The sequence below is a fragment of the Beta vulgaris genome, chromosome 2, assembly GCF_026745355.1.
Source record: "Beta vulgaris subsp. vulgaris cultivar EL10 chromosome 2, EL10.2, whole genome shotgun sequence".
Lineage (NCBI taxonomy): Eukaryota > Viridiplantae > Streptophyta > Magnoliopsida > Caryophyllales > Amaranthaceae > Beta > Beta vulgaris.
In genome coordinates, this window is record NC_079203.1 from 49999128 (window position 1) to 50024306 (window position 25179).

Genomic DNA, 25179 nt, shown 5'->3' on the forward strand with positions numbered 1-25179 from the left:
GACAATAACACAAGTATAATATGATATAATCATTTTTGTAATTTAATTAAAATTTTAATAATAACATAATCAACTAATAGTGATATGAATAATAAAATAATGGACAATAATAAATATAAATATTTATTGATCATTGACTATTTGGACCTAATTGAAACTGATTGGAACTTATTGCACCTGATTGGAATTTATTGGACCTTATTAGACCTGATTGGAACTTGTTGCCCTGATTGGACCTGATTGAAACTTATCTGAACTTATTGGACCTGAAACTTAATTTATTAAGGTGAAGAAAACGCACCCTAAAACAATGCCGAAGCATATATTCTAAAAACCTGCATCACCTTTTTTTTTGAAGTAAGAAACTTGCATCACCTTTTTTTTTTTTTTGAAGTGAGGAACTTGTATCACCTTGATAAAGTGGGTAAATCCAAAAGTTGTAATCATTTCTAAATTTTTTTCTAAGAAAAAGCCCTTCTTATCTTTTGTGTGAAACATTACTACTTCCTTCGTTCTTTTTTAATTGCTACATTTATATTTTCACACTTGACGAAACACAATTTTAACCATTAATACCTTTATTTTTATTTGTAAAAATTATGCAAATGAGATATGGAAAAACTACACGTTGAGGCGAAACAAATAAGATCTCATCATACATAGTCAAGTGTAAACTATGAATAGTAGAAAAGTCAAAATATTACCATTGAAAAGAAGAGAGGAGGTATATTTTAAGTTACAAAATCTATGATGTTACTCAACCCTTTTTTGTGATGGGTATTTCAGCCCAATTAGAATTGTACACAATTTGGAAGTCTAACTCAGCGAGCTTGAAAGCTGATAGTGAGAATGTACTTGGGCAGAATTTGTAAATCTTCGCTCCAAAACACTTCCGAGGCCCAACTACGGAGAGTCCATAAGTTTCACGGACCGGTGTCTTTTTGTTTTGACCATTCGTTCTCCGCTGCTCTTTCCTCAAACACAAGTTTCTCAATTCTCATAGTAGCAGGTGATAACCTAGTGGTATTGGTATCACTTTCAATTTCGGAGGTCAAGGGATCGAGTCTCATCCCTTGTAAGGAGGAATCCCCAATTTCCCCCTTCATTACAATGGACTTCATCTTACCTTAAAAAAATGTTTCTCAATTCTCCCCAACAAAATTTGAAGTATAAAGGCTCAATCATTTTTAACCCAAAAAAAAAGGTTCAATCATTTATCAAGATTTTCAACTTTAATGACATGTATCTATCTAATAGATTAATAAACGTTCATAAGAACGTCTATATGCTATGTGACATTGTTCTTCAATTTATTAATGTAGTGACATTTGAAATGAAAAGTGAAAATCTAATTACGAATCTAACAAACCATCACAGTTTAGTATTTCTGAATAAAATATAATAAAGTTCTATAATTTTATCTCATTGAAAGAATTACACAAGTAATTAGATCTCTAACACTTTCATGGTGGTAACAAAATATTTCGGTAGATATATCATTTATCATAATTCTTTGTAGAAAATTAAGTTACTATCATAATTTGTATTTGCAATCCTAGCCATCGCCCATCGTATTATAATGTCGTGTACAATTGTTGAATCAATATGGGAGCATATATGTATTTGAGTTGATTGATGAACTCTCTGCATAATTATGTTGTGTGTACAAATTAGCAATTGAGATATGACTATTAGAATAAGAATGAGTTAGCCTTGACGATGGGTCATTACATATAACTTTTTATTTTTGTGATATTAATTGAATTTAATACCACCATATCAACATATGCATTTAAATGACGCGTGACGACATCCAATGTTTCCACACACGTCTTAATAATATATATACAAATGTAGATAAATAATAATGTGTATTTTTATATAGAAGAACAAAAAAATTGCTCATTTGAAGGTTAAATGCACTTGTATTTCGGGGATCTAAGGTGTAATATACTCGTTAATATCTACTCTAACTCATATGCTTTTTATTTGTGAAAGAATGTAAATATTATATTGTCTTTAAATAATTCTTTCATTGTAGATTAGTTTGTCGGTGTATTTGTATTTCTAATGAGAACTTGTGGGTTTAAGTCTTACCACACACATTTTTATTGTTTAATTCATGTTATTTGATTGAGGGAGAAGTACACGAACATGACAATTTTTTACCTAGGTTTGAAAATAGAGGCGTCTTGGAAGTAATATGTTAGAATATAACTTATTTTGTAACAAAGTCTTACATGTGTGAACTAACGAAATTGTTTCATGTCTTTATAAAGTTCTTTCATATCATTATTAGTGTGTTTCATATGATTTTGGAAATATTGCATGTCTTCTTTAAATATATCTCATGTCATTGTTGGCATGTTTTACACATTTTGGAACGATTTCATGTTTTTTATAAACTATGTTATATTATTATTATTATCATGTTTAATATAATTTTGGAACTATCTCATGTTACACCCAAAAATTTCTATCTAACATATACTAAAAAGAGATTTAAGCCATGTTCAATTCAACAATATAAGTTATATTCCACAAAAGTTAGTAAAATATCTAAGAGAAAACAATGGGTAATTAGTAAAAATAAGTTCAATTTTGTAAAATTCAATTGAAGTGGACATAGCTCTAGCGGACAAGTGTATTTAGGGCGGGGGTGCGAGGCTGAGACGATTTCTGCTTTTATATAAAAAAAAGCAAAGATATACAAATAGCATACGCTGTTGCATATAGGGTTGCTTATCGGTCGAGCACTCGAGCAGATCCCGAAATGTGGTTTGATGCTCGTCTTGTTTTCGTGAACTTCGCCAAATGTTAAACGAGTCGAACTCGACCTGTTCACGAACATGCTTGACCCTTTGTTGTTTTTGTTTTTCCTTTTTTGATATTTGAGATTTATAGGTTTTCTTTTACATAATGGAGCTATTAACTTATAATTGTGTGTTATTTAGGTTAATATATATCTATATATATATACTATTTTTCTATATATAAGTATAGTCGAGCCCGTTTATGAGCTTTCAAGCTGAGCTTTGCCTAACTCAGTTCAGCACATTAAAATCTTGAGTCGAGACGAAATTCGAGTCGAGACACCACGAGTCGATTTTTGACCGAGTCGGTCCCGAACTGTTCGCAAAGAGGTCGTACTCATTATCACCCGTAGTTACATATATACCCTCTATGTTCCTACTTACGAGGATGACAATAATTTCACTAGCTTTACCCTTGCCTCTCAATCCTCTTGCTAATGACCCAATTGAATTTAATCGGTTCTAAATGACTTGATATAAACCAGGCGTAACTTGGTCAAAACAAAATTTGGGTTCACAACACATTATGTTAGATAAGGATTTAAATCCTAAATATCTTGGATCGAACTCAGTAAATGAAATTCATTATTTTTTATCCCCTAATCGTATTAATCCGTTGCACACTAATTAGTGTGCAGTTAATGGATGTTACGTAGGTTGTAATGGTTACAACTTCTACTATATTATCTTTCCCCCTCGCTCCTTGAATTTCCCTGCCTTTTCAGTTTCGCTCAAAACTGCTTCATTTTCTCTCTATTCAATGTATTACTCCGTTTTACAATTTTTGTGACATAGTTAATTATACAACTGAACATGTTATGGAGGATTAGGATTATATTGCCAGTTTCGTATAGTGTGTTTCTCTATGTTATAGTATGTTTATTTGTGATAGTTGTTTCTTTGTGTTATAGTGTGTTTGTTTGTGTTATAGTGTATTTCTTTCTGATATAGTGTGTTTATGTGTAATTAGAGCTGATCATTTTGGCCAAGTCCGCTGGCTCGTCCGGCCCAGCCTGATTTTGGGCTTTGGGCAAGCCAAAAACGACTTTTTAGTCTATTTTTTTGAACCGGCCTGATTTTGGCCCAAAAAACCCGCTAATTTGGGCACAAAAATTCGGCCTGACCAATGGGATTTTTTTTTTCGTCGCGGCCCGAACCCGTCCTGTCCCATGATCACCTCTATGTGTAATATACTTGATTGTACCATTGAACCCGTTACAGAGGATTAGGATAATAATAATGTCGTTTTCGATAGAGTGTGTTTGTATGTGGTATAATGTGTTTCTTTGTGCTATAATGTTTTTTTTGCGAGTTATAATATTTATTTGTAATAGCCTTTTTTTTGTGCTATAGTATATTTGTTTGTGATATAATATATTTTTCTTATATAATGTATATGTTTGTGATATAGTGGATTTTTGTATATTATAATAGTATGTCCTTATTCACGATATATACTAATTTTACTATAAACCAGGTCCACACAAATCGAATGGTAATTTTTGAGACCTCTAAGAAAAAGAAAACAATGGTATATTGTGACTTGTGAACCTAAGTCATAGTTGTCATTTGACCTCTCTAGTTGGAAAATCATAGGCAGATCTTGTTAAGGGGGTTGTACTTGGTATTAATTTTGTAACAATATAATATAATCTTTATGAATATTTAAAAAAACATAAGAAAACCTAATTGGATCATTTAAAAGAAGATAGAGTAAAAAGAAGATGAATTTAATAAGAATAATAAAAAAAAAGTAATAGAAGGTGAAAAGGGAAACAGAAGGTGGCGACATACGGAGCTGTGATAGGAGATCCAATTCTGATTCCTGGCTTTGGCGTGGTGTGGCGTGTCTCTCAAGTCCTGCAAACAACCAAAAAGCGCTAAGAGAGAGAAACTCTCTTTGTGTATTTGTGTGTATGTTTATTTGTGTGTACTCCTTTTTATCTCTTCTTCTCCTTTGTTTTGAGATAGTGAGGGGCCCATCTTGGAAGAAGCAAGGGAAGAAAAAGGGTGTCGCCTAATTCTATTTTTTTTTTATAAAATAACTTGTTTCGACTTTTACGCTATTTACATTTTACATACATAATTTTGACTATTTATCTTTTGTTGTTTATAATTAAGAAAAATATAATCGTTGAATCTTATTATATTAGGCTCGATATGTATTGTTGAATATCAGCTTTTTGGTAATTTTTTCTGGTTGATAATTAGAGTTTGTAAGGTTCTAAATAATAATTCAAGCCTTCAACTGTTCAACAAGTGTGCCTAAACAACACATGTCAACTAACCTTGATTATTAAACAGGATAGCCCAATGGTTAAAAGGTTATGATCAAATTCACAGGACTATTATTGGACATGACTTTATTGGATAGAGTCATTATTGGACAGAGTCATTATGGGGCCAATAAAGAAATCCTATAATTTTGAAAAATAAAATAGGTTTTGTAAATACTACATATTCAAATTCCCGTTAATTTAAACTCACTTTTGACTCTCTTTGTTCGTTGTTTTTCTTACTCGTTTGTCTGCTATCGCCCACTACCCATTTGGCTCGACCCGTTATCGGACGATCCTCTTATGACCCGACCTGCTTTCGGCACGCAAAGATCCTGACCCGACCCGCCTAATAACCAGGTCTAGTCTCAACTAATAAAAAAAGTACTCCGTGCATTCTTACATAAGTGAAACACTTTTTTTTCTGAGAGTTTTTTAAGAAAAATATTTCATCTAATTCAGAACAGAAAAAGTATAAATATATAATATAATCTGTGTCTCAAAAAGAAAAGAATTGATAACCTGGGTGGTCTGCCTGTCTTACTGCCTATGCGTGTTTGTTTAGTCTGTTAGAGAGAAAGAGGAGTAGTAGTGGTCTTACTTAATTCCACCACAAGATATAAAATTTATAAACTTTTCTTCTAAAAAAATTTAAAAGTAATTCAAAGCTCTACACTAAGAAAGTAGAACCAGAAGACAAACTCACAAGAAGAAGAAGAAAAAACCCAACAACAACAACAAACAACAAACAACAACAAACAACAACAACAACAACAACAACAACAACAAACGCCACACTTTTTTGTCTGTTTCTCTTCTCTCTCTGTTTCATTAAGATCTTTTTTTCATCTTCTTCAATAATACTTCACATTTTGATCCTGCATTTTCCATTTAATTTACCTTATCCATAATTTTCATCAATACCCTTTTTTTATATTTTTTTTTTTGAATTTTCCATCTTTTTTTGTAGTTGTTTGATCTACTATTAGTAGTATTTCTTTCTTCTTCTTGTTGAACAACAATGTATATGAGTATATCTCTTTCTTCTGAATTTTAACCTAATCACTTTGGTTTTCAGCCTTCTTTACCCTTTTTCTTTAACCCAAGGTTTTAACTTTTTTTTTTTTTTTAAGGTGAGAAAATTTCCCCATTTTATTAATCATGTTTTATGTACTTGAAGATTCTAGAACTACATTCGTATGTTTTGCCCTGTTTACATTTGTACGGTTTCATAAATCTGTTTTTTTTTTCGGCTTCTGTGACAATGGTGGAAATAAAATGAAAGAAAAATACTCCATTAATTGCCATAAATCCAACTGTTTGTACTAAAATGGAAAACAAGATGAAATCTTTAAACACCCAAAATAATAATAAACAAGAAAATTGAATGTCAGTTTGTATTATTATAAACTTATAAAGTTATAATTTTTTTTGTGAGTTTTGTGCATTTTTATTGATTTGGTGCTATATTTGGTAATGTAACAGCTTTCAGCTTGTGATTGTGGGGGAAACTATACAAGTAGTTAGTTCCTAAAGATTACACAATGAATGAGAATCGTGCAATACCAATGGAGGTGTATTATACTAGCAATGGACAGTATTCATATCAAACTACTTCTGAAAACTTCATGGGATTTTTTGATGGACTTTCACATCCTCCTCTTACTTATCTTTATCCTCCTCTACCTATGCCTAATCCTAATCAACAGGTATTGTTTCTACTTCTTTTTTTAAGAATAATGTTGTTCTTTTGTGTTCTTGTTTTCTAGTGGGTGTCAATGCGGCATTATTTTGCAGTGGTTCAGAATTGGGATATGGGGTGTTTTTGGTTTCTGAGGTTGTTAATACCTATGTTACTTGGACACTGATTAGTGTTTACTCGGATACGAGTGGGTAAGCATCCGACTCGACTATTTTGTAGAAAAAAAGTCGAGTTTTTAGTTTAAAATGAAGTATCCAAGTGAAGTATCGTGGTGGATATGACAGGACACCAGATTTTTGAGGTAAATGAAGGTGTTGGAGTAGAAAAAGTGTTGGGAAGTTAGTTTTAGGGTTTACCTGTCAAGGGTTATTATGTATCATATGTATTAATTGGATTATATGGTATCTTACTGTTTTTACAGTTATTGATTAGAATCTTGTTGTTTGTTTTGTCTTTATAACTTTCCAGAATCCTGTTTTAGTTGTTGTTGAATCAATAATTCATTTAGAGCAGGGGTCAACTCTGTGATTCTTTGACACTTTCAACTAGGACAATTGGACAAGGCATCATTTAACAATTATTCAACTGATTATGTAGCATATTCCTTTTTTTTTCTTGCTTGTTCAGGAAACTGCGTATTGGTCAATGAATATGAACTACAGATCTGATTTCTCTGATGCCGGAAGTACTTCTTCGTATTATGGGTATGAGGTTAACAATCCTTTACCAAGAACTGAAATTAACCGGCGGACCTGGGAGTATGCTCCTGCAATGCACATTGAAGAGCCAACCACGGTCATGCATTCCGAAGATAACGTAGTTACAACTTCAGATGGTGCTGAAGAATGTGAGTTCGCCAATGTCTGCTATTTCTCCTTGTTGTGCTGCTTGCTATTGTATTACGCCATTTCATTATAAATTTACCCCATGGTTCTTATTATTCAAGTTGACTTCTCTCACGGGTATATATTTTCCCAAAGTTTCAGATGATGTTATGTCTTCAAGTCATATTGACCTACAATAAGCTGTCATGATTTGGAATCAGTTTGACCTTTTTTTGTTGGGGATTCATTTGGCAGCTAAGCTTGGTCTAATTTGACACAAATTTTCTTCTTCATACCTTCAGGTCCTGTTGATCATCAAGATGCTGCAAGTCCAGAGGTACGAATCTTCATCATTGCAAATATTTTTGATGCTAGAAAAGATTGAGTTGTCTTATGATTAGCAATATCATAATGAACTAAAATATATCTGGGGCATTAGGCACATCTCGTTCCTCTGATATTTCTGTGAATTCTTATGATTTGTGCTCGCTTGTTTGGGTTTCCAGTCCTTTTAAATGCTTTGAAGAGTTTTCACAATACAATGCTTGTTGCTTCAAGTTACCATTTTGTTTTCCTACAAATCACCTTCGGACTCTGCGACATCTACTAGCTGAGAAGGAATGTATGCATGGATGATTGCCTTTTCCTTTTGTTGCTGAAGTAACCAGGCCACTTTCTGTTTTGTTACAGGCTGCCTGGCAGGATGACATCGATCCTGATAACATGACATACGAGGTTTGTCCCCAATGTGCATGGTTCATCATGTTCTCTGCCTAGGATTACAAACTGCTAATATCATTTGAGGAGGTAGTGGATATTCATGAGTGCCATGGTTGTTTCGTGTAGCATGGCCAATTATGTAGCTCGCCAAGGTTGCTATGTCTGGAACATGATCCAAAATTAAGAACTTGCATTTATGTACTCTAGCAAGTGGCCGCACAGGTTCTGTTTGCTGTTTTGTTCCATGGCATGTAGTCTCTTACTATGAGAGTCTGGCAACTAAGCTTAGGAAAAAAATATTCTTCTGAAGCAGAAGTCATCTTTACAAGTTGTCTTCTGAAGCTCGACTGCATAAGGAAATATATGTGATAAACGTGTTGATTGTTTGACTGCTCATTCCTTATATGCATCTCTACACCCCTCCCCTGTTCTTATAATTTCCAGTGCCTGGCTCATTCTGAATGAACTGATTTGATGTTTTTCTTATCAAAGAAGATTACACATAGCTTGAATCAGCTGATGAGGGCCTGACCCCCGGATACTCCTTTTTCTTTCGTGTAAATTTTTTGGTTAAAAGGTGTGAATAAGTCTCTTTTGTTGTAATGCCTAAACATTATATGTGAAGGTTTCAGGTCATTGATCCAAAATTCTCCAAAAACTTTTGCATATTTTACCACCGAGTCTAACGTGGCTGGTGAACTTTTCCAAACTAAGATTCATGATACAGTTTGCACTGAGTTTGTGAACTTATCGGTGATCTTTGTTCATATTTATGTTTTGTTTCAATTTAGGCCAAGGGTTGAAATGGTGTGGGCAAAACAGTAGTTCTTTATTTTTGAAAAACAAATACTTCCTCTGTTTCTAAATAAGTGCAACACTCCTTGTTTTCACGTTTGCCAATGCATTATTTTAACCGTTAATATCTTCAATTATCAATAAGTAAAAATTATAAAAAGTTGATATTAAAAAAATTCACATTCAGACGAATCTAACAAGATCCCACATGACTATGTTTTTCCTAAAATGTAAATCACCAAAGCTAATTAAAGTTTAAACTGTGAATAGTAAACACTATGCAAATGTTGCACTTATTTTGAAACGGAGGAAGTATATAATATGTAGTATGATTTGAGTGCCCTTTCTTGATATCAGACTTCAAATGGTGAGTGGATGGACTGTCTTATTGCAGGAATTACTTGACCTTGGTGAGGCAGTTGGAACTCAAAGTCGAGGTCTATCCCAAGAACTTATAAAGTCGCTTCCAACCTCTAGGTACAAGGCGGGTGGTTTTTTCTCAAGAAAAAAATCCAGGGATAGGTAATATTTCTTGGATAATGCTATTTGCTGCCAGGAGTCAATATGCTCTGTTTCATATGTTCATGTCCTGCAATGTTGTCCTGTTCGCGTAGTGGTAGTCTGAGACAAAGAATTCACAAATATATATTCATGTATACTGTCAAAAGAGAAGAATAAGAAAGTATAAAGAAACTGTCGTTATCTTGATGATCTATCACACCATCAGTGTCTCTGACATGGTGCTCCTAGAAGATGTGGCTTGTTTGAGATGTAGCACAAGGCGCCCTTACTGTTACTGATGAGATTATTTGAAGTGGTTGGGCATGGATTGTTGACTTAGTAGGATCACTATGCCATCCAAAAAAGTGCTTGGCGTAATTATAACAGCGGAACATCTTTAGACGAGATGCTTGGCCTTTGTTTATAAGTAGAAGTAGTTGGAAACTGACTTACCTATGTGCTTCTCTAGGGGCTTGTCAGCTGTGGATCTGTGGTCAACCATGAATAGGACAGGAGGAATGACCTTCATACTTAATGCTGCTTCCTAAGAAACAATGTTTTACTTGTTGAAAGTGGCAAAGTGCCTAATTGATAAAGAAATGACTGCCTTGTTAAGTGGACAGTTCGAAAGAGTATGCAACCACCCATGTCCTCTCTTTAGATCTGTAACATAATATTGCAAAGAACTTATTGAAGTGTGATTTAAGTATTTATCCAATTGTTGTGCTGTTTTCTTAATCTAGGTGGTCATGATTGTGTTTTAATGTTGTCTGCATCTTATACTGGTATCTATCAAATATCAATGCAAGAATATTTTGTCGCGTTTCCTTTTTTTCGACTGATTCACCCTATCAGAAAATCGATGGTTGGATTGTCTGCAGATGCGTAATATGCTTGGTGACATACAAAATAGGGGACCAACAGATGACTTTACCATGCAAGCATGTATACCATTCCAAATGTAGCAGGAAGTGGCTCAGCATTAATAAGGTAATGCAACAGCTGCAGAACTTAACACTTCTAAGTACTTTGAGTACATGTCCTTTAACTTGAGGTACTTCCTTCTGATATGTTCACCTCTTTTATTGTTCACAGACATGTCCAGTTTGCAATTGTGAAGTGTTTGGAAATGAACCAAGAAATTGACAACATTCTTCGGCTAGCGTACGTACAGATACAAGTTTAGTTTTTTTGATCTTCATTTTTGTTCCAGGTTCCTACCTTCTGAGAAAGTGAGAATAGAGCTGATTTTGAATCTACGGCTATATAGTTCCCCTTTTCTAACTGATATATGACCAGAATTAACACCTTATGGTACTCAATATCATTGTAATGTATGAAATCTTCTAATATAGAGAGATGAGAAACAGAGGTGCTAAATTTTGTCTATTGTTACTCTGATTACCTATATTTCTTCCTCTTGTGGTATCACTAGTCTTACCTTGCCAGATGATATTGCTTCTGTACATGCAGCACTACAAGTGATTGGGCTCTTATGTAAGATAAAGACACAGGACTTAAAATGTGTGTTTTTGGATGTACAGGCTTGTAACTCAAGATCATTCACATAATAACCGCAAACCAATTATTAGCGGATTTTTGTATTTAAAAGTCATACTTATATATGTCTGCTTTCTTGTTATTTATTTTGATTTCAGAAAAACTGAAAAACAAAAACAAAAAACAATAACGAACCTACCTTAAGATATAAAAGCTTCTCTATTGATATTGTCTTATTATTACTCCCTTTATCTGATTTTTTTTCTTTCGTTTTTATAATAAAGAATTCGATTTATATCCTTGTTATAGTAATCATGGGGGAGTTAAACCCTATTTTTTTTGGACTTGCTTTTAGTTCACTTCAGTTTAGTTCAGTTTCTCTCAATCTAAAAGAACGGGAGCTTAGCTTAAATCAGTTACAAGAACAAGCGAGTAAATGCCTTGTGTGTATGTAGCTGATTAGCGATTAACGAACAAGGGTTTTGATTAATTTTAATTTGGAAAAAACTGTCTACCCACCAGATAGACTATCCACCATTAATAAAGACTTGTTAAGTGTTGTGATAATAGAATTCAACTCAATATAATAAATATTATTTTAATACTCTGTTAGTAGTGGGTGGATTGTCGATCCGGTAGGCAGGGATAACAATGTCCAGTTAGTTTTATGTGACGTCAATATAGGAAGAAAGCTATCAGGCGAATGGATAGAAGAGTTAATATTATATGATATGCATCCATGATCCAACTCAATTATTAAGGCAATATTATAGCACTTAGCAAACAACATCATGATATATTTTCATCCATTCTCATTATATGGGCTTGATGCAGAGGGTGAACCGTTTCAAGAGAAGACGAGTGTTATATTGCCATTGTGTAACTCATTAACAAACTTTTTACGAATTCACTAACCCACCCAACCATGAAATTGGGTAGATATAATCGAAGTGAGCTTGTTTAAAGTGATGATTACATAACCTGTTTTAGAATGACAATCTTTCAACACCGAGTGAGTGAAAGTGTGAAATGAAGCGTAGTCATAGACAAGGTGCCATTTATAAGAACCCTAATTACTTTGTAATAAAATTAGGGTTCATATACGATGGATCTTCTCCCTCGAAGCCCCTATCGTCTGCCTGGAATTCCTTACTTCACTATTTCACTAGAGGCTTAAAAGAAAGTCTTCTTTTCTAAACTTGTGTTAGGCCTACCTATATCAAATAGCAGCCGGATTCATTCATGCAATGGAACTCCGGAACTTTAAGAACTGGCCTTGGCCTTGGAAGGAAATATTTATTCAAATCATAATCTTTTAGAAGCTGGCATTGCTAGTTGACTTTTCTTCGTTGACAGCCAGCAGTTGCCGGACTAGCCTTCCTTGCCTTCCGCCTAGCTGCCCTGTCTTAGCTAGCCCTTTCAGACTAGCAGACTTGCTTTCTTGTCCTCGGCCTTCAGACGGGATGCTCTAGGTGCTGCTGCTTTTAGCTGGAATGCCTTGCTTCCAAAAATTTAATATTTTAAATAGACAAATATAATAAGACTCTACATGACTATATTTTTCCTTATTTAAAAAATTCAATTGTCGTAATAGAAAAAAAAAAGGAAAAATATTAAAAATGAGTTGGTCCATAGTCGTAAAAAATATAGCATACTAACCTGCAAGGGTTGGTATTCAGATCAATTATCTTTCCTAATAATAAAATAAATAAAAAAATAGAGGTGAAGAAAAGTGAAGCTAAAGGCAGGCCCAATTTGAGGAGTTGAATCACATGGGTTATAGATACCAGATAGCCAGATACCGGATACCGAAAGAAAGTAAAAGCATCGCTAAAAAAAAGAAAAAAGAAATGGAAGCAGGAATTGCAACGGTCGAAAACCCGTTGTGCAGTAGTAAATGCGAGCGAAGCGCAGGGGTGTGCAATGAGCAGAATTTGTTCCTTTTAACGTTCCTTCTTCCTTTTTCTCTCTCATCTCAACGTTATTATACTTACAACAATCCATTCATCCATCTTTCATTTTCTCTCTCCATCTTCATCTTCTTCTTCTACATTAGTAAAGTAGCTACCTAGCTACTAGAAAAAAACAATGGAGCCTGCAAAAATAGACTGGAACAATCTAGATTCTGTATTCATAGTAGATCAAGTTTACGAAAACATCAATGCTCCTCAATTTGTTGATTTCTTATCCTCTACTTCTCCTCAACCTGACGACGTCGCTTGGTTCTGTCGTTCTGGTACTCTACTACTTCTCTTTTCACACTCTATCTTATTTCCACTTTCTCAATTTTAATTGTTTTCTTCTTCTTCACAGATTGTAAGCATCCAACTACTGCTCAAGATTTCCTCAAATCCACCCCTACTTCCAAGGTATCAATTCTTCTTTTATATACTACCTCCGCTCTTTATTAGTTATCCGTATTTTTTTTGGAATGTTCCTTATTAGTTTACGCATAAAATTTGCAATTCGTTATTCATAGATTGTGATTTGTGCGTGATTTACAGCTATTGCGTTCGGTTAGTGTTTCCAAGCTAATTGATTGGACACGCAGGTATTCTTTCTTTTACTTTTCTTTCCTTTCTTGGGTAAATTTTGGTGGTTTGTTGTATTAATGGATGTATGTGTTACTATACAAGCAGGGAAGGTACTAATTTGAAGAGGCGTGGTGGAGTTAATCAATTTTCTAATCAGGAGGATACTGAGAATCAAAACCCTAATTTGTCAACTCCTCAGAATCAAATTAAGCATTTTAATCATGATTATAAAGCTGTTATTAAGTCTAGTGCTGAAAAAGATGAGTATTCTGAGATTATGCTTAAGAGTGATGATAAACCTAGGTTAAACACTACTCAATCTGCTAAGGATTTGGGGATTGGATTGGATTTTTTCGGTAAAATTACCGATTTCTGTAACGAGTTGAAGAAGATGACAGGAACTATTAAAGAGACAGAACATGATAGCTCGGTTAAACCATTAGTAGGTGTACAAGATGATCATCTTTTGGACAAGGAAAGGAAACCTTTGCTTCAGGTTAGACTTGAATCTACCAATGCGAAACCTAAGTTCCGGAGCAACAACAACATCTTGTAAGCGAACATTGCTTATTTACTATTACTCTTGCTTGTTTATTATTCATCATGTTTGATTCAGTTCCATCAAGAAGTTGTTGGTTTTGGTATATGATGCATGAAAAATCTTGAGATTAGTTCTATCTGTTGCTACATTCAATCATTTCAAGCCTTCTCTAATGTTGATTTAAATAGAGACTCTTAATGTTAATGTTTATGCTAAGGAGATGATTTCTGAAATTGGTTTATCAGGAGACCTCAAGACGCAGAGAACATCCCTGTTTCTCTAGATATCAACAATATAAAGGGCCAGCAAAAGATTTCATCAATACAGATGAACCCTCCTACGCCGCAAGGTTTTTCAGCCACTCGCGATCCGATCAAGGGAACGCCTCCAAAGGGTCCTAAATCAAGGCTCCTGGTATGAATCCACCGTTATGTACTGCACAGTGTACAGTGCACACAGTGTATTCTCAACACTGGTTATATTTTGTTACAATTAGCATATTTCTCCTTGCTATTGCGGAATACATACCATTTGTGAATTACTATGTGATACCACTACCATCTATGATTTTGACATGCTTACTGAATGTCATTCAATTTATTATATGCAGAAGGAGAGACAGATTTTTCAAGAATTGGAGCAGAGTAAGACACTGAGGGAAGAGCTCGAAGAAAGGAGCGATAATGGGAATGCATCTCTTGTTGCTACGCCTACGCCTGCGCCTGCCCCTGCCAAAGAAGGAAGAGCATTGGATGTCTTTTGGTTTTTGAAGCCCTGTACACTTTCAAGCTAATCAAACACAATTTTAGGCACTCATCATTCATTTCATTTCATTCCATTCAATTTGTCAAATAGTCATACATCTATAGCTTTCTCAATTCTTTCATTATTCATTTGTGATTATGATCTAATAATAAAGATAAACTATTTCAAACATTGTACTCCATCTTTCTATATGGGATCACGTGATTCTTGTTACATGTAACCTTTTTTTATATGATTGAAATTATGTAATCTTTACTTTATCAAGAGGTGATTCAAATCCAGGCCATGTGAAGCATCACCAACTGATTGAACCCAGATTGATGTCCATCTTTATCATCTAAAAAGTTTACCTCTCCAAAACTTTCTAGCATTACTTGACTCGTAGATATCATATCCAACCAATGCTAATTTGTCCTCCACCAAAGAATCCAAATCGCCATCAATTGGTAGAAATTCATTTTTAGGCGAACACTAGCGTTTTCATTTTTCTTTGTTTGGTTTGTAAAAGAAACTCAAATATAAAGGTACAAATATTTTTTTTAGTTAGAATGTATTGTCTCCATTCTTCTTTCCCCTCCTTTTCCTTTTCTATTCAACTTTTTTCATAAAGGAGTCATATAAAAGAAAATGAAGCTCAGAAATTTGATTTCTAGAAGTATATTTTTGTTCTATTGAAGATAAAGAAAAACAAATTTTTTCCTCCAAACCATCAAAGACAAAAACAATATATATACTTTCTCCATTTGTTCTAATTTATCACATTTTGACTTTATACACTGTTTGTTTGCCTGTTTTTTGATTTAATCATATTGTATTGTTTATACAAATAAACAATACTTAAATATTCATACTAAAATATTAATGTTATGAGTTCTGTATTACTCACTCCGATTTCATTTTATATACACACCTACACTTTTCATAATGCCAATGCAAAACTTTGAGAACATATACTAATTAATTTTGTATTTGTAAAAATTATAAAAAGTACATATTAATAAAATACAGTACATATTATGATGAATCTAACAAAATCTCACATGTAAATAGTAATATAAAAGTGTAACGATTAAAATAAAACAGAGGTAGTAAATGTACAAAAATAGAACAGTGAACTTCTTGCAATTCTTGAGGCCCTCTATCTTGTTGAGAAGTATAACCTCCCAAAGGCGATTATATACTCTGATTGCAAAGATGCGACCCACCTGATCAAGGGGGGTCATTCTGACCTATACTCCAACTTACTTACTATGTGCAGGCAGTGGATAACGAACAAGCCGGACTTGCAGATTAAACATTGCAGCAGGATTTTCAACAAAGTGGCCGATCTCTTGGCCAAAGCGTGTAGGACTATGGATGGTGATAGCATTGTAACTAGGATTTTCCCCTCCCCCTAGTTATTGTAAGGAACAACTATCTGCGGATTGTAATATGTTTAAGGATTGTAATATGTTTAACGTTATTAATTAATGAATGAATGAATGCTTTGTTTACCAAAAAAAAAAAAAAAAAAAAGAAGTAAAAAAAAAAACACATAAGTAGTAGTAAAATTGTGATCTAACTGTTGTACATACCGAGGGGAGATTGAGGAAGACAGTCATCTAGTCTGATATAGACAATAGAGAAAGTTTAGCTAAAAAATAAAAGCAAAAACAGCTTCTAAAAGTATATAATCAGTAATCGCTACAGAAAAAGTGAATCAAGAAAAAAACTGAAATTGAAAGTCTCAAGCATAAACTTTCATGACCAATTCCTAATCAAGAAAAAAACTGAAATTGAAAGTCGCGAGCTGAAAAAACTAGAATTTTATTTTCATATTGTGTGAACTGTGAACATCACATATAATCCAATGAAAACGATAAAAGCATAGAAGTATAATTACTGTATAGCAACTAACAGTCTAACAAAGCCAGTTGGAAAAATCATCCGCAAATTACAGTTTGCACCTAATACTTCCATGACCAATTCCTAATCATAGAAGCATCTAGAATCACTCACTAGAAGAAAACAAATCTAACAAAAAAAAAGAAAGAAATGAACATACTTATTATTATGAGGTACTCATATGTACACGAAAGTAGTCTGATTTGGTAATGAATGATTAAATGAGCATGAAATAGGATCTAAGTTGATGAAGCAGGATGGAGTAAGAAACGGAAGGCCCGGCGAAACCGAGGGAAAACTCTACGACGATATCCGGTAGTTTCAGTGATGAGCTCTTGAATTGCCGTCACAAATAGCGTTAAGTGCCTAATCGGCGGTACGTATAGAGTCAGTGGTACCGCCGAGAACGCCACCGCGAAGAAAAATTGCACCACCATTTTTTTATATTCTACACTTGCAGCGAATTTGGGGGGGTTTATGACCAAAATTAAGATGGTTTGGTAATATGATGCCTCTTGAGTTTGTTGTGTGTCGGATGTTTGATGGATGTAGTAAGACTCCAAATTTAAATGGATGACTTTCTCTATTCTTATCTTGTTTATTCTGGTTTTGTGACAAACCCACCATCCTAAATTAAATAATACTATTGCCTTCGTCTCAAAATATAATTTTAATTTTCATGTTTAGTTACATATATTTCCATAATTTGTTAAAAAAAAGCATGTTCCATCATTTATTTGTTTCTTAAATTTTATTTTTTTTATTCGACCCAACCAACAATTATATTTTAAGTGTTCATTATATTATTTTTGTACCTTTTTAATGCATTTTAATGAGAATGAAAAAAATCAAAAAACAATAATAACCCGGGACAACACCCGAGTCTAAATACTAGTCTATTTTGAAGCTGATCAATTTGGTCCAGCCCACTTTTTGGGTAGATTTTTTTGGCCCACGATTGGGTCTGACTCGTTCTTTTTTTTTTTGCTTTGGGCAAGTTGAAAATGACATTTTAATCTATTTTTCGGCCCGAAATAAATGGTTTTGGGCACAAATTTTTGGATCGGCCCGATCAGTGGACATTTTTTTAGGCACGACCCACTCCGATCCATGATCACCTCTAGTTTATTTAAATAAACAAAAAATATTTACTATTTACTCTTAGATTCTACTTGCATAAATTATTGTGAAAAATGGAAAATAAAAACTATATTTTAAAATGAAGGGATTCCTACTTAGTACTTCGATTAGAATAGAAAAATGAAAAAACAATGGGCGCTTGGTTGACAGTGTAACATCCAGAAACTAAAAATTCATACTAATCGACGTGTAGTTCGTATAACCCCTGGCTAATGTGGCAACAAACAATTAGGGTTTGAGACTTTGAGGTTTGTCTTTTGCCTGATTTTAATACATATGGGTCCCATCCCACGGGAAACAGCCTGGCGCACTAAACTGACTTAATTCTTAATTAATTCTACATTGGTTCTTAATCCATTATAAAATTAGGATTCAGCGCTTTCTAGTTTCTAGATGATTCGGAAGTTGTCGGGTTTGGGCTTCATATTTGCGAATTCTGTTTGGACTGAAGCTGAGTAATATGGTTAGATAATACTCCAGTCCAGTGGTGACAGAGTGAACGGGTGTGGGTTAGTTGTTGGGTAATGGGTAGTGATTAGTGAGCACTAATCGAGGATTATTAAACGCAAAATTAAAATAAAGGTAGCAGCTTGTTTAATTAGGACGTGCTCGGCATTGGTAGCTGTGATGGTTGTTTTTACCTGTGAGAGTAGCTGCTAATGGTAATAAGTGTTAATAGTTACCTATCAAAATAACGGTATAAAACATTGATATTCGATAAAAGAAACTGCAAAAAGGACTCACGGTAACCATTCGAGCAGAAGAAATCAGCACATAATTAGTCAAAAACTCAAACAAAAATTTATACTTTATTTGTTCGATAATAAGTGAAACACTATTTAAAACGGAGGAAATATAAAATATATATACCACTAAACACTACTCCAGAAGTTACAAATTGTATTGTAACTTTTGATAAACACTACTTCTAACTAAAAGCTATTCATACGACCACTACCTAACCGAATACTCCTATAGTTTTCTTAATTAGTGGTTCAAATCAAGGTCAAATTTTTAAAGCTACCTCAAAAGTTTGCGCTCAACAGGCTTTAGAAGAAAATTCAATTTATCTCTGAAATGTACAAACTACAAAGTTTGTAAATTCAGTGATATTTTTATAAATAAAATGTCACTGATATTAAATTATAGGGTCAAATTAAATATTAAGTCACAATATTTTTCTTATATTAAAAAAGAAACTCGTGAGCATATTCTTAAAGATTATCCTAAATCCCTTGAGGTTTAGAATAAGTACACCCCTGACCCCAATTCTTCAACATAGATTTTAGTGATTGACTTCTGGAAAATGTTACCTCCCCTAGACCTATGCATGAAAGACTATTAGAGCACCTCCAACGGTAGTTATTAGGTCCCAGCTTGCAATTTACCAATAGTTGGAGCTAGTCGCTTTGTTGTTGGAGAGAAAACAAGCTTGTTGCTTTGGGAAGCCAAGTAGCTCCACAAAGCTACTTGCTTTGTCATTTTCTGTAGGCTCCACTTCCACTATTCTCTTTCACATTTTAGTTTGGGACCAACAAAAACTACAAGTGGTTGTAATTTTCCAATGGGAGAGGTTGTAGCTTGGGAATGTTGTATTTTGGAAATCTGATGTGGCACACAAAGCTACAAGTGGTTGTAGCTTGCCATTGTAGTTGCTCTTACAATATCTCTAACGCTACTCTCCTCTCCTTTGTCTGCTGGAGAATTTGGATTAGAAGAAATCAATTAAATTTTAATCATAAGGATTTAAAACTTGATCAATTTTTGCAACACTCTATATTCGTTGCAGTTGAGTTCGCTTGCTCAAGACCTGAACCCCTCTTAATCCCTCCAAACATTAAAACTTTTGAACCCTCCCAAAACCACTTACTATCTTGGTGGATGCATTTTTTGAGATTTAGAGAGAGCACGACTTAGCCAACTAATCTTTGTAGGAGGATTGGATGAAGCTTGTTCAGAAGCTGAAATGGAGCAGATATGTACGGGAAAAATTTTGTCTATCCACGGGGTAATCTATCCACTAGAGATAGACATAATAATAAGTCGAGTCCAACTTAACAAAATTATTTATTTTTTAATTGTCTATTTCTAACGGGTAGTCTACCTAGTAGATAGATGTAGCAATCTCCTATATATACTAGCAAGAGCAGTTAACGACCAATGAACTCCTCAAATTTTCCAAACCATCTTGTGAGGAATTGAATGTTGTCAAGGAAGATATTCGTTTTGAACAATCATGTTTGTGTTGTAATATTAGGGGCTCAAGGGCCACCTACTAATACTGCTCTATGAGCTTCTCCCCCCAAATTAAATAATAAAAATAATATGTGTGTTTAGATTCGAACCCACAATCTCTCCTTTGAGATATATATACACTAGCCAACTAATCTACAAGCTCATATTGAATTTTTTTTTATTGTAAGTATAAATAATTATGTTTGTTAAGTTGACATACAAACTGGAGTCCTATATTAATTAACATATCAAGTAAATAAGGAATATATATATATTTTTAAGGGAAATAAGGAATATATTAATATATACTCGTATTACAAGTTATATTACCTATTAAGTTTGCATTTACCATAATAGTGATAATAAAATATCAAATCAACTTGAGTGCATCAAAAAAAAAAATTCAAATAGGCCCACCAAACCTTAATTTATGCTTAGCCATTTACAAAATAAAAAACATAGTATTACCTATATGAAAGAGAAATTTGAAAAAAAATATATTGTAGTTAATTTCAATCAATTATAGGTAGGAATGGAAATGGATCAATGTTTTTATAACTTGAAAAATGATATTATAAACTTTTTCTTGTCGAATCAACTATTTAAAAGAACGATCCATTGTATGATACGAGTTTATGTAGCGGATAACTATTTGTCTTAAAGATATAGACACTTATAAACTTATATAGGAATGAGTAAACATTTGTCCTAAATAGGTCACTTTTACTTATATACAAGTGACTCATTTAAGGTAAACAATTATTCTTTGTTTAAAAATGACTTAATTTGACTTAAAAGAGTAGTCCATCTTGCGAAAAGTGAATGATATAACAATTAATTTATTATTAACCCGATACTCAATACTAGTTGAAAGTTATGAAGTATTAAAGGTTGTCACGTGTCATCTAAACGCATACGCTGATATGGGGGGCATATCATTCAAAAAGAAATAAGTATTATTTTTTGGTTATGCTATTTGCAGCCCTTAGGGTTGCATATAAGACATAAATACACTATTTAAAATGAAAATAAGTTGTGAATTTATGAAATTTTTTTGTATCAACCGATGTAATAAATGATCAATTAATGCAACTTATTTCCATATTTAGCTTCTTATATACAACTCTTAGTCTGCGTATAGCTTTTCCCTAATTTTTTTTTGAGAGGAAGAAAATAAGTATTTAAGAATAACATGGCACTACCGTGGGTAACAAAATTTTACTCCCTTCGTCCCAAAATATAGTTCCTATTTCCATTTTGGGTGTTCCAAAATATAGTTCCCATTTCCATATTTAGTTCCAATTTTTTCGTAATTTGTCTAGAAAAACCATTTCTCATCATTTATTTGCTTCTTGAATTTTGTTTTTTCCTTTGTTTATTCAATCAAAATGTTACAATTAATGCTCTTTCACCAATTATTTTCCACTCTCTCTCCTAAAATCATCTTTTCCCATACAACATTTATTTAAATAAACAAAAAATCTTTGCTACCCCTTTTATATTCTACTTACACTAGTGGTATATGCACGCGATGCGTGCGTCGACAATTTTATGTACGAATAGACATATATTTTTTAATCTAAAATTATCTTGATAGTGATTTAAACTATTGAGGATTTTTTGTATATGTTATTATCTTTTTGAACTAAAGGAGACCGATATTTTACTATTAGAAAATTTTGGTCGAGATTTAATAATAATTCTTTGTCAATGGCTTTAGTATAGTTCTTTAACGAATATAAATGTTAATAAATCATATTATTTGAACTTTGTAAATACGAAGTATTATGTTGTCAAGATATATCACTTACTTTTAAAAAATTGAAGATTCTAATTGATTTCGTGAATTGATTGTGTCAATCTAGTCAACTTATTTATGATGATTGCATATTCCATTTTTGACTTATTCTTTATGGCAAGTTGCATTGATTCTCATTTTTAAATTTATTATAAAAAAATATTATTTTAATTTATTAAAGGGTATTCTAGTCATTTCAACCGGGGACACCACACCTCCTCCCTTGACTTATATAATAGATGTTGTCAAGATGTATCACTTACTTTTAAAAAAATTGAAGATTCTAATTAATTTCGTGAATTGATTGTGTCAATCTAGTCAACTTATTTATGATGATTGCATATTCCATTTTTGACTTATTCCGTATGGCAAGTTGCATTGATTCTCATTTTTAAATTTATTATAAAAAAATATTGTTTTAATTTATTAAAGGGTATTCTAGTCATTTCAACCGGAGACACCACACCTCCTTCCTTGACTTATATAATAGAGATAGATAAATTACTGTGAAAAAAAGAAACGTATGGAGTATAAATTTAGAATTTATTGTCATTATAATTATTTATGAGGTATGACCAGTCAAAATAAAGCAGCCGTTGAGATAGGATATCTGATATTGATGTCTCCTGTGTCCTCCCTTACATCACTTGGTTGCTCTTCTATCAAACATCCTTCTATCAGTGTCTCAGTTTCAGAAAATGTTGCTGCGTAATATCAATATGTGTGTGAAGTGTCTATTCTGGGAGATCCACTCTTCTTAACCCTAACTTTTTTAGGCCATTCGAAACCGTGGTAAGATGAAATTCCTCTGGACTGCCTCGCACAAGGCCACTCACCCAAGCCCTCTTCTTAACCACTCTATTAATGCATCTTTATCTTATTCTTTCTTGCGATTGGTAATGGGGCTTGAGTTGTTCTTATTTTTCTTTCATTAATTTGCATTTATGTATTTTAGAATTGCACAAATCTAATTAATTTTTTGTAATCACCACCAAACATCATCCTAATTATCGATTTTACTTCTGATTTTTTACAGAGAAACTATGCTGCCATCACCTCTCGCCTCCCGCTAACAAAAGGACAATATTAAGGTGACTTTTTTTATCTTCCTCAACAACTCGCTTTCATTTTGTATTTTGTTGTTGAGTGCGTACGATTACTTATTGTGTAATATGCATAATAACATAGACTTTGATAAGAATGACATGGACTATATAAAATAAAATATGAATCTCATGTCATATTGTTATTTATTTCATGTCATATGAGTTTTTTCTTACAAAAGAAACGGTAGTTTATGGATTGTCATACCATAAATTAATGTATAATAGTGACACTCAATAATTTGTGTTTTTTGTTTCGTGTTTTTGTACTCTTTGCATACTCTTACTTGCTTCTCGGAATACTTTATCTGCTTGCACAGTTGAAATTCACTTTTAGTGCCTCGTTAAATTAGTTCAGAGTTGATCTTGTGTTTGCTAACCTAATTGCAGTTGTAGATCCCTGCTACCCTTTCTATTTCCTTTCCCCTTTACCTGGCATCGATAATTATAGAAGTACTTTAGGTGGAGCAATGCATTTATTTGATAAGTCGATAATCAACAAAATAATATAATTGATAGAATAGAATATTCTGTGATATATTTTGTGAACAGATTTCTAATATAGGTTTCTTAACACAGTTACGATTATCACTAGACCCCCAATCGCCATCAGGGAGTGTTACAAAATATATGCACAGAATGTTCTATTTTTATTCTATCAATAATTATCACTCTTGTGTTTGATACTGCCTATGGTGGGGCATGATTCAGGAATTTGCATGTGCAAAGTTTTATCTATGGGATACGGATGTTTATGTTAGATCCTTGATCTGATCCCAATGACTATGTGCTACTGCAAAGTAGGCGTAGAGTTTAGTGAGCCAGCATAGATAACCTGAGTTTTAAATTGCAATGGATATGTACTGAGAAGTACAAAACTAATAATTACGATTGCTTTGTTGGTTAGATTTTAGACACAATTTTGTGTCTGATTTATGTAATCCTAGGTTCTATATTTCATTGAGTGGAAGTCCAGACATTTGAATGGTAGATGAGAAGAGTTGTATCCAGCACCATAAATATGTACTTGATTGCTGATTCATTAAGCCTCATTAACGGCTTACTTGATCATTTGGAATTGACATTCATCTGTTGTAAGAGTTTGATTTGTATTTTGACTTTTGAAATATAGTCACCGTGAGTCCGTGACTGTGAGAGCTTATATGGATCTATATCACTAACTCTGTCTGTAGCACCATATAATGTTTTTATTGTTGACGATTGATGAAATTGATTGCTAGACCATGTGAAATATGCTAGCAGTGTTTTGCCAAGATCACTTTTCTATAGTCTAAGTGTAAACATGTCTGCATACCCGAAATGTTGCAAGAGAACTCGATTTATGTATATGTTTACTGTGACTTATTTTGCATGACCAAAATACTAATTTACCAGAAATTTTGCCTAGTTTATTGACAGTGACCCTTGATTTTGGCGTTATAAATCAGCAGCTAAACCATTCCTTGAATTTGGTCATTCGCTGTCCATTTCAAACCAAGTTGCATGAGACAATTAGGGCACCTAGGACTTAGGAGCATTTTGAATGTCCTTGTTGAATTAGCTGCACCCTCATGAGAAAAAGGCTATTAAGGCCAAATTCAGTTCAATTTAGTTTCTCTCTGCAATTCAATTTCTCTTAGTCCAGTTCAGTTAATTTTAGTTCAGTTCATGTTCTCACAGTCCAAAAGAACGGGGCCTAAGCTACCTGCTACCCTTTTCACAGTGTCATAGCATTTAAGAAAAAGGTTTTTGAACTCGTCGTAAGTTGTGAAACAAACATGTTTTGATATGGCTTCATACTTCTATAAAGCTCTGATCTTAGTAGAATATATCCTTCTTAAAGGACATATGCAATGAAAAGGAGGCTTTTGTGAAATAGTTATAGCTTGCTTTCATGTAAGTTCATTTGTTCCCATATCTTATGTTTTTGGTTTTCTTCAATGATGTGTTAGGTTCCTTTTGCTATGTTTGGAGGTTATGGGAATTACGCATCTGCTTTATAGCTATCTGCTGCCAAAGCTGATGCATTGGATAAGGTTGAACCAGAG

At 33.4% G+C, this 25179-nt stretch overlaps 2 protein-coding genes and 1 long non-coding RNA gene across 4 annotated transcripts; 2 read left to right on the forward strand and 1 right to left on the reverse strand.

The window, feature by feature from the left end:
• Window positions 1-5628: 5628 nt before the first annotated feature.
• LOC104907966 (E3 ubiquitin-protein ligase BIG BROTHER) lies at window positions 5629-11059 on the forward strand. Of its 2 annotated transcripts, XM_010696997.3 has the most exons (8): window positions 5629-5893; window positions 6575-6798; window positions 7419-7638; window positions 7918-7952; window positions 8306-8350; window positions 9525-9652; window positions 10513-10621; window positions 10727-11059. In XM_010696997.3, the coding sequence occupies exons 2-8, from the start codon at window positions 6634-6636 to the stop codon at window positions 10775-10777; spliced, it is 753 nt and encodes a 250-aa protein (XP_010695299.1). In that variant the 5' UTR covers window positions 5629-5893; window positions 6575-6633; the 3' UTR covers window positions 10778-11059. The 2 variants fall into 2 exon arrangements, with proteins under 2 accessions (XP_010695299.1, XP_057248724.1); XM_057392741.1 differs by lacking the exons at window positions 5629-5893; window positions 6575-6798 and adding an exon at window positions 6846-7092.
• A 1923-nt stretch (window positions 11060-12982) lies between these two features.
• Window positions 12983-15150, forward strand: LOC104907959 (hypothetical protein). The gene is made up of 6 exons (XM_010696991.4): window positions 12983-13367; window positions 13445-13500; window positions 13636-13682; window positions 13771-14217; window positions 14452-14620; window positions 14817-15150. Exons 1-6 carry the CDS (start codon window positions 13220-13222, stop codon window positions 14997-14999), a joined length of 1050 nt encoding a protein of 349 aa, XP_010695293.1. The 5' UTR covers window positions 12983-13219; the 3' UTR covers window positions 15000-15150.
• A 770-nt stretch (window positions 15151-15920) lies between these two features.
• On the reverse strand, window positions 15921-17500 carry LOC125495025 (uncharacterized). Its single transcript, XR_007271553.2, has 2 exons — window positions 16546-17500; window positions 15921-16388 (listed from the first exon to the last, which is right to left on the reverse strand). It is a non-coding gene; the product is annotated as an uncharacterized LOC125495025 (long non-coding RNA).
• Window positions 17501-25179: the final 7679 nt, after the last annotated feature.

Coding starts and splice junctions, on each gene's coding strand:
- LOC104907966 (XM_010696997.3), top strand. CDS start 6,634: ATGAATGAGAATCGTGCAATACCAATGGAGGTGTATTATACTAGCAAT. Junction 8,351..9,524: donor CTGATAACATGACATACGAG/GTTTGTCCCCAA, acceptor GTCTTATTGCAG/GAATTACTTGACCTTGGTGA. Junction 10,622..10,726: donor AGTGGCTCAGCATTAATAAG/GTAATGCAACAG, acceptor TATTGTTCACAG/ACATGTCCAGTTTGCAATTG.
- LOC104907959 (XM_010696991.4), top strand. CDS start 13,220: ATGGAGCCTGCAAAAATAGACTGGAACAATCTAGATTCTGTATTCATA. Junction 13,368..13,444: donor CGCTTGGTTCTGTCGTTCTG/GTACTCTACTAC, acceptor TCTTCTTCACAG/ATTGTAAGCATCCAACTACT. Junction 13,683..13,770: donor CTAATTGATTGGACACGCAG/GTATTCTTTCTT, acceptor CTATACAAGCAG/GGAAGGTACTAATTTGAAGA.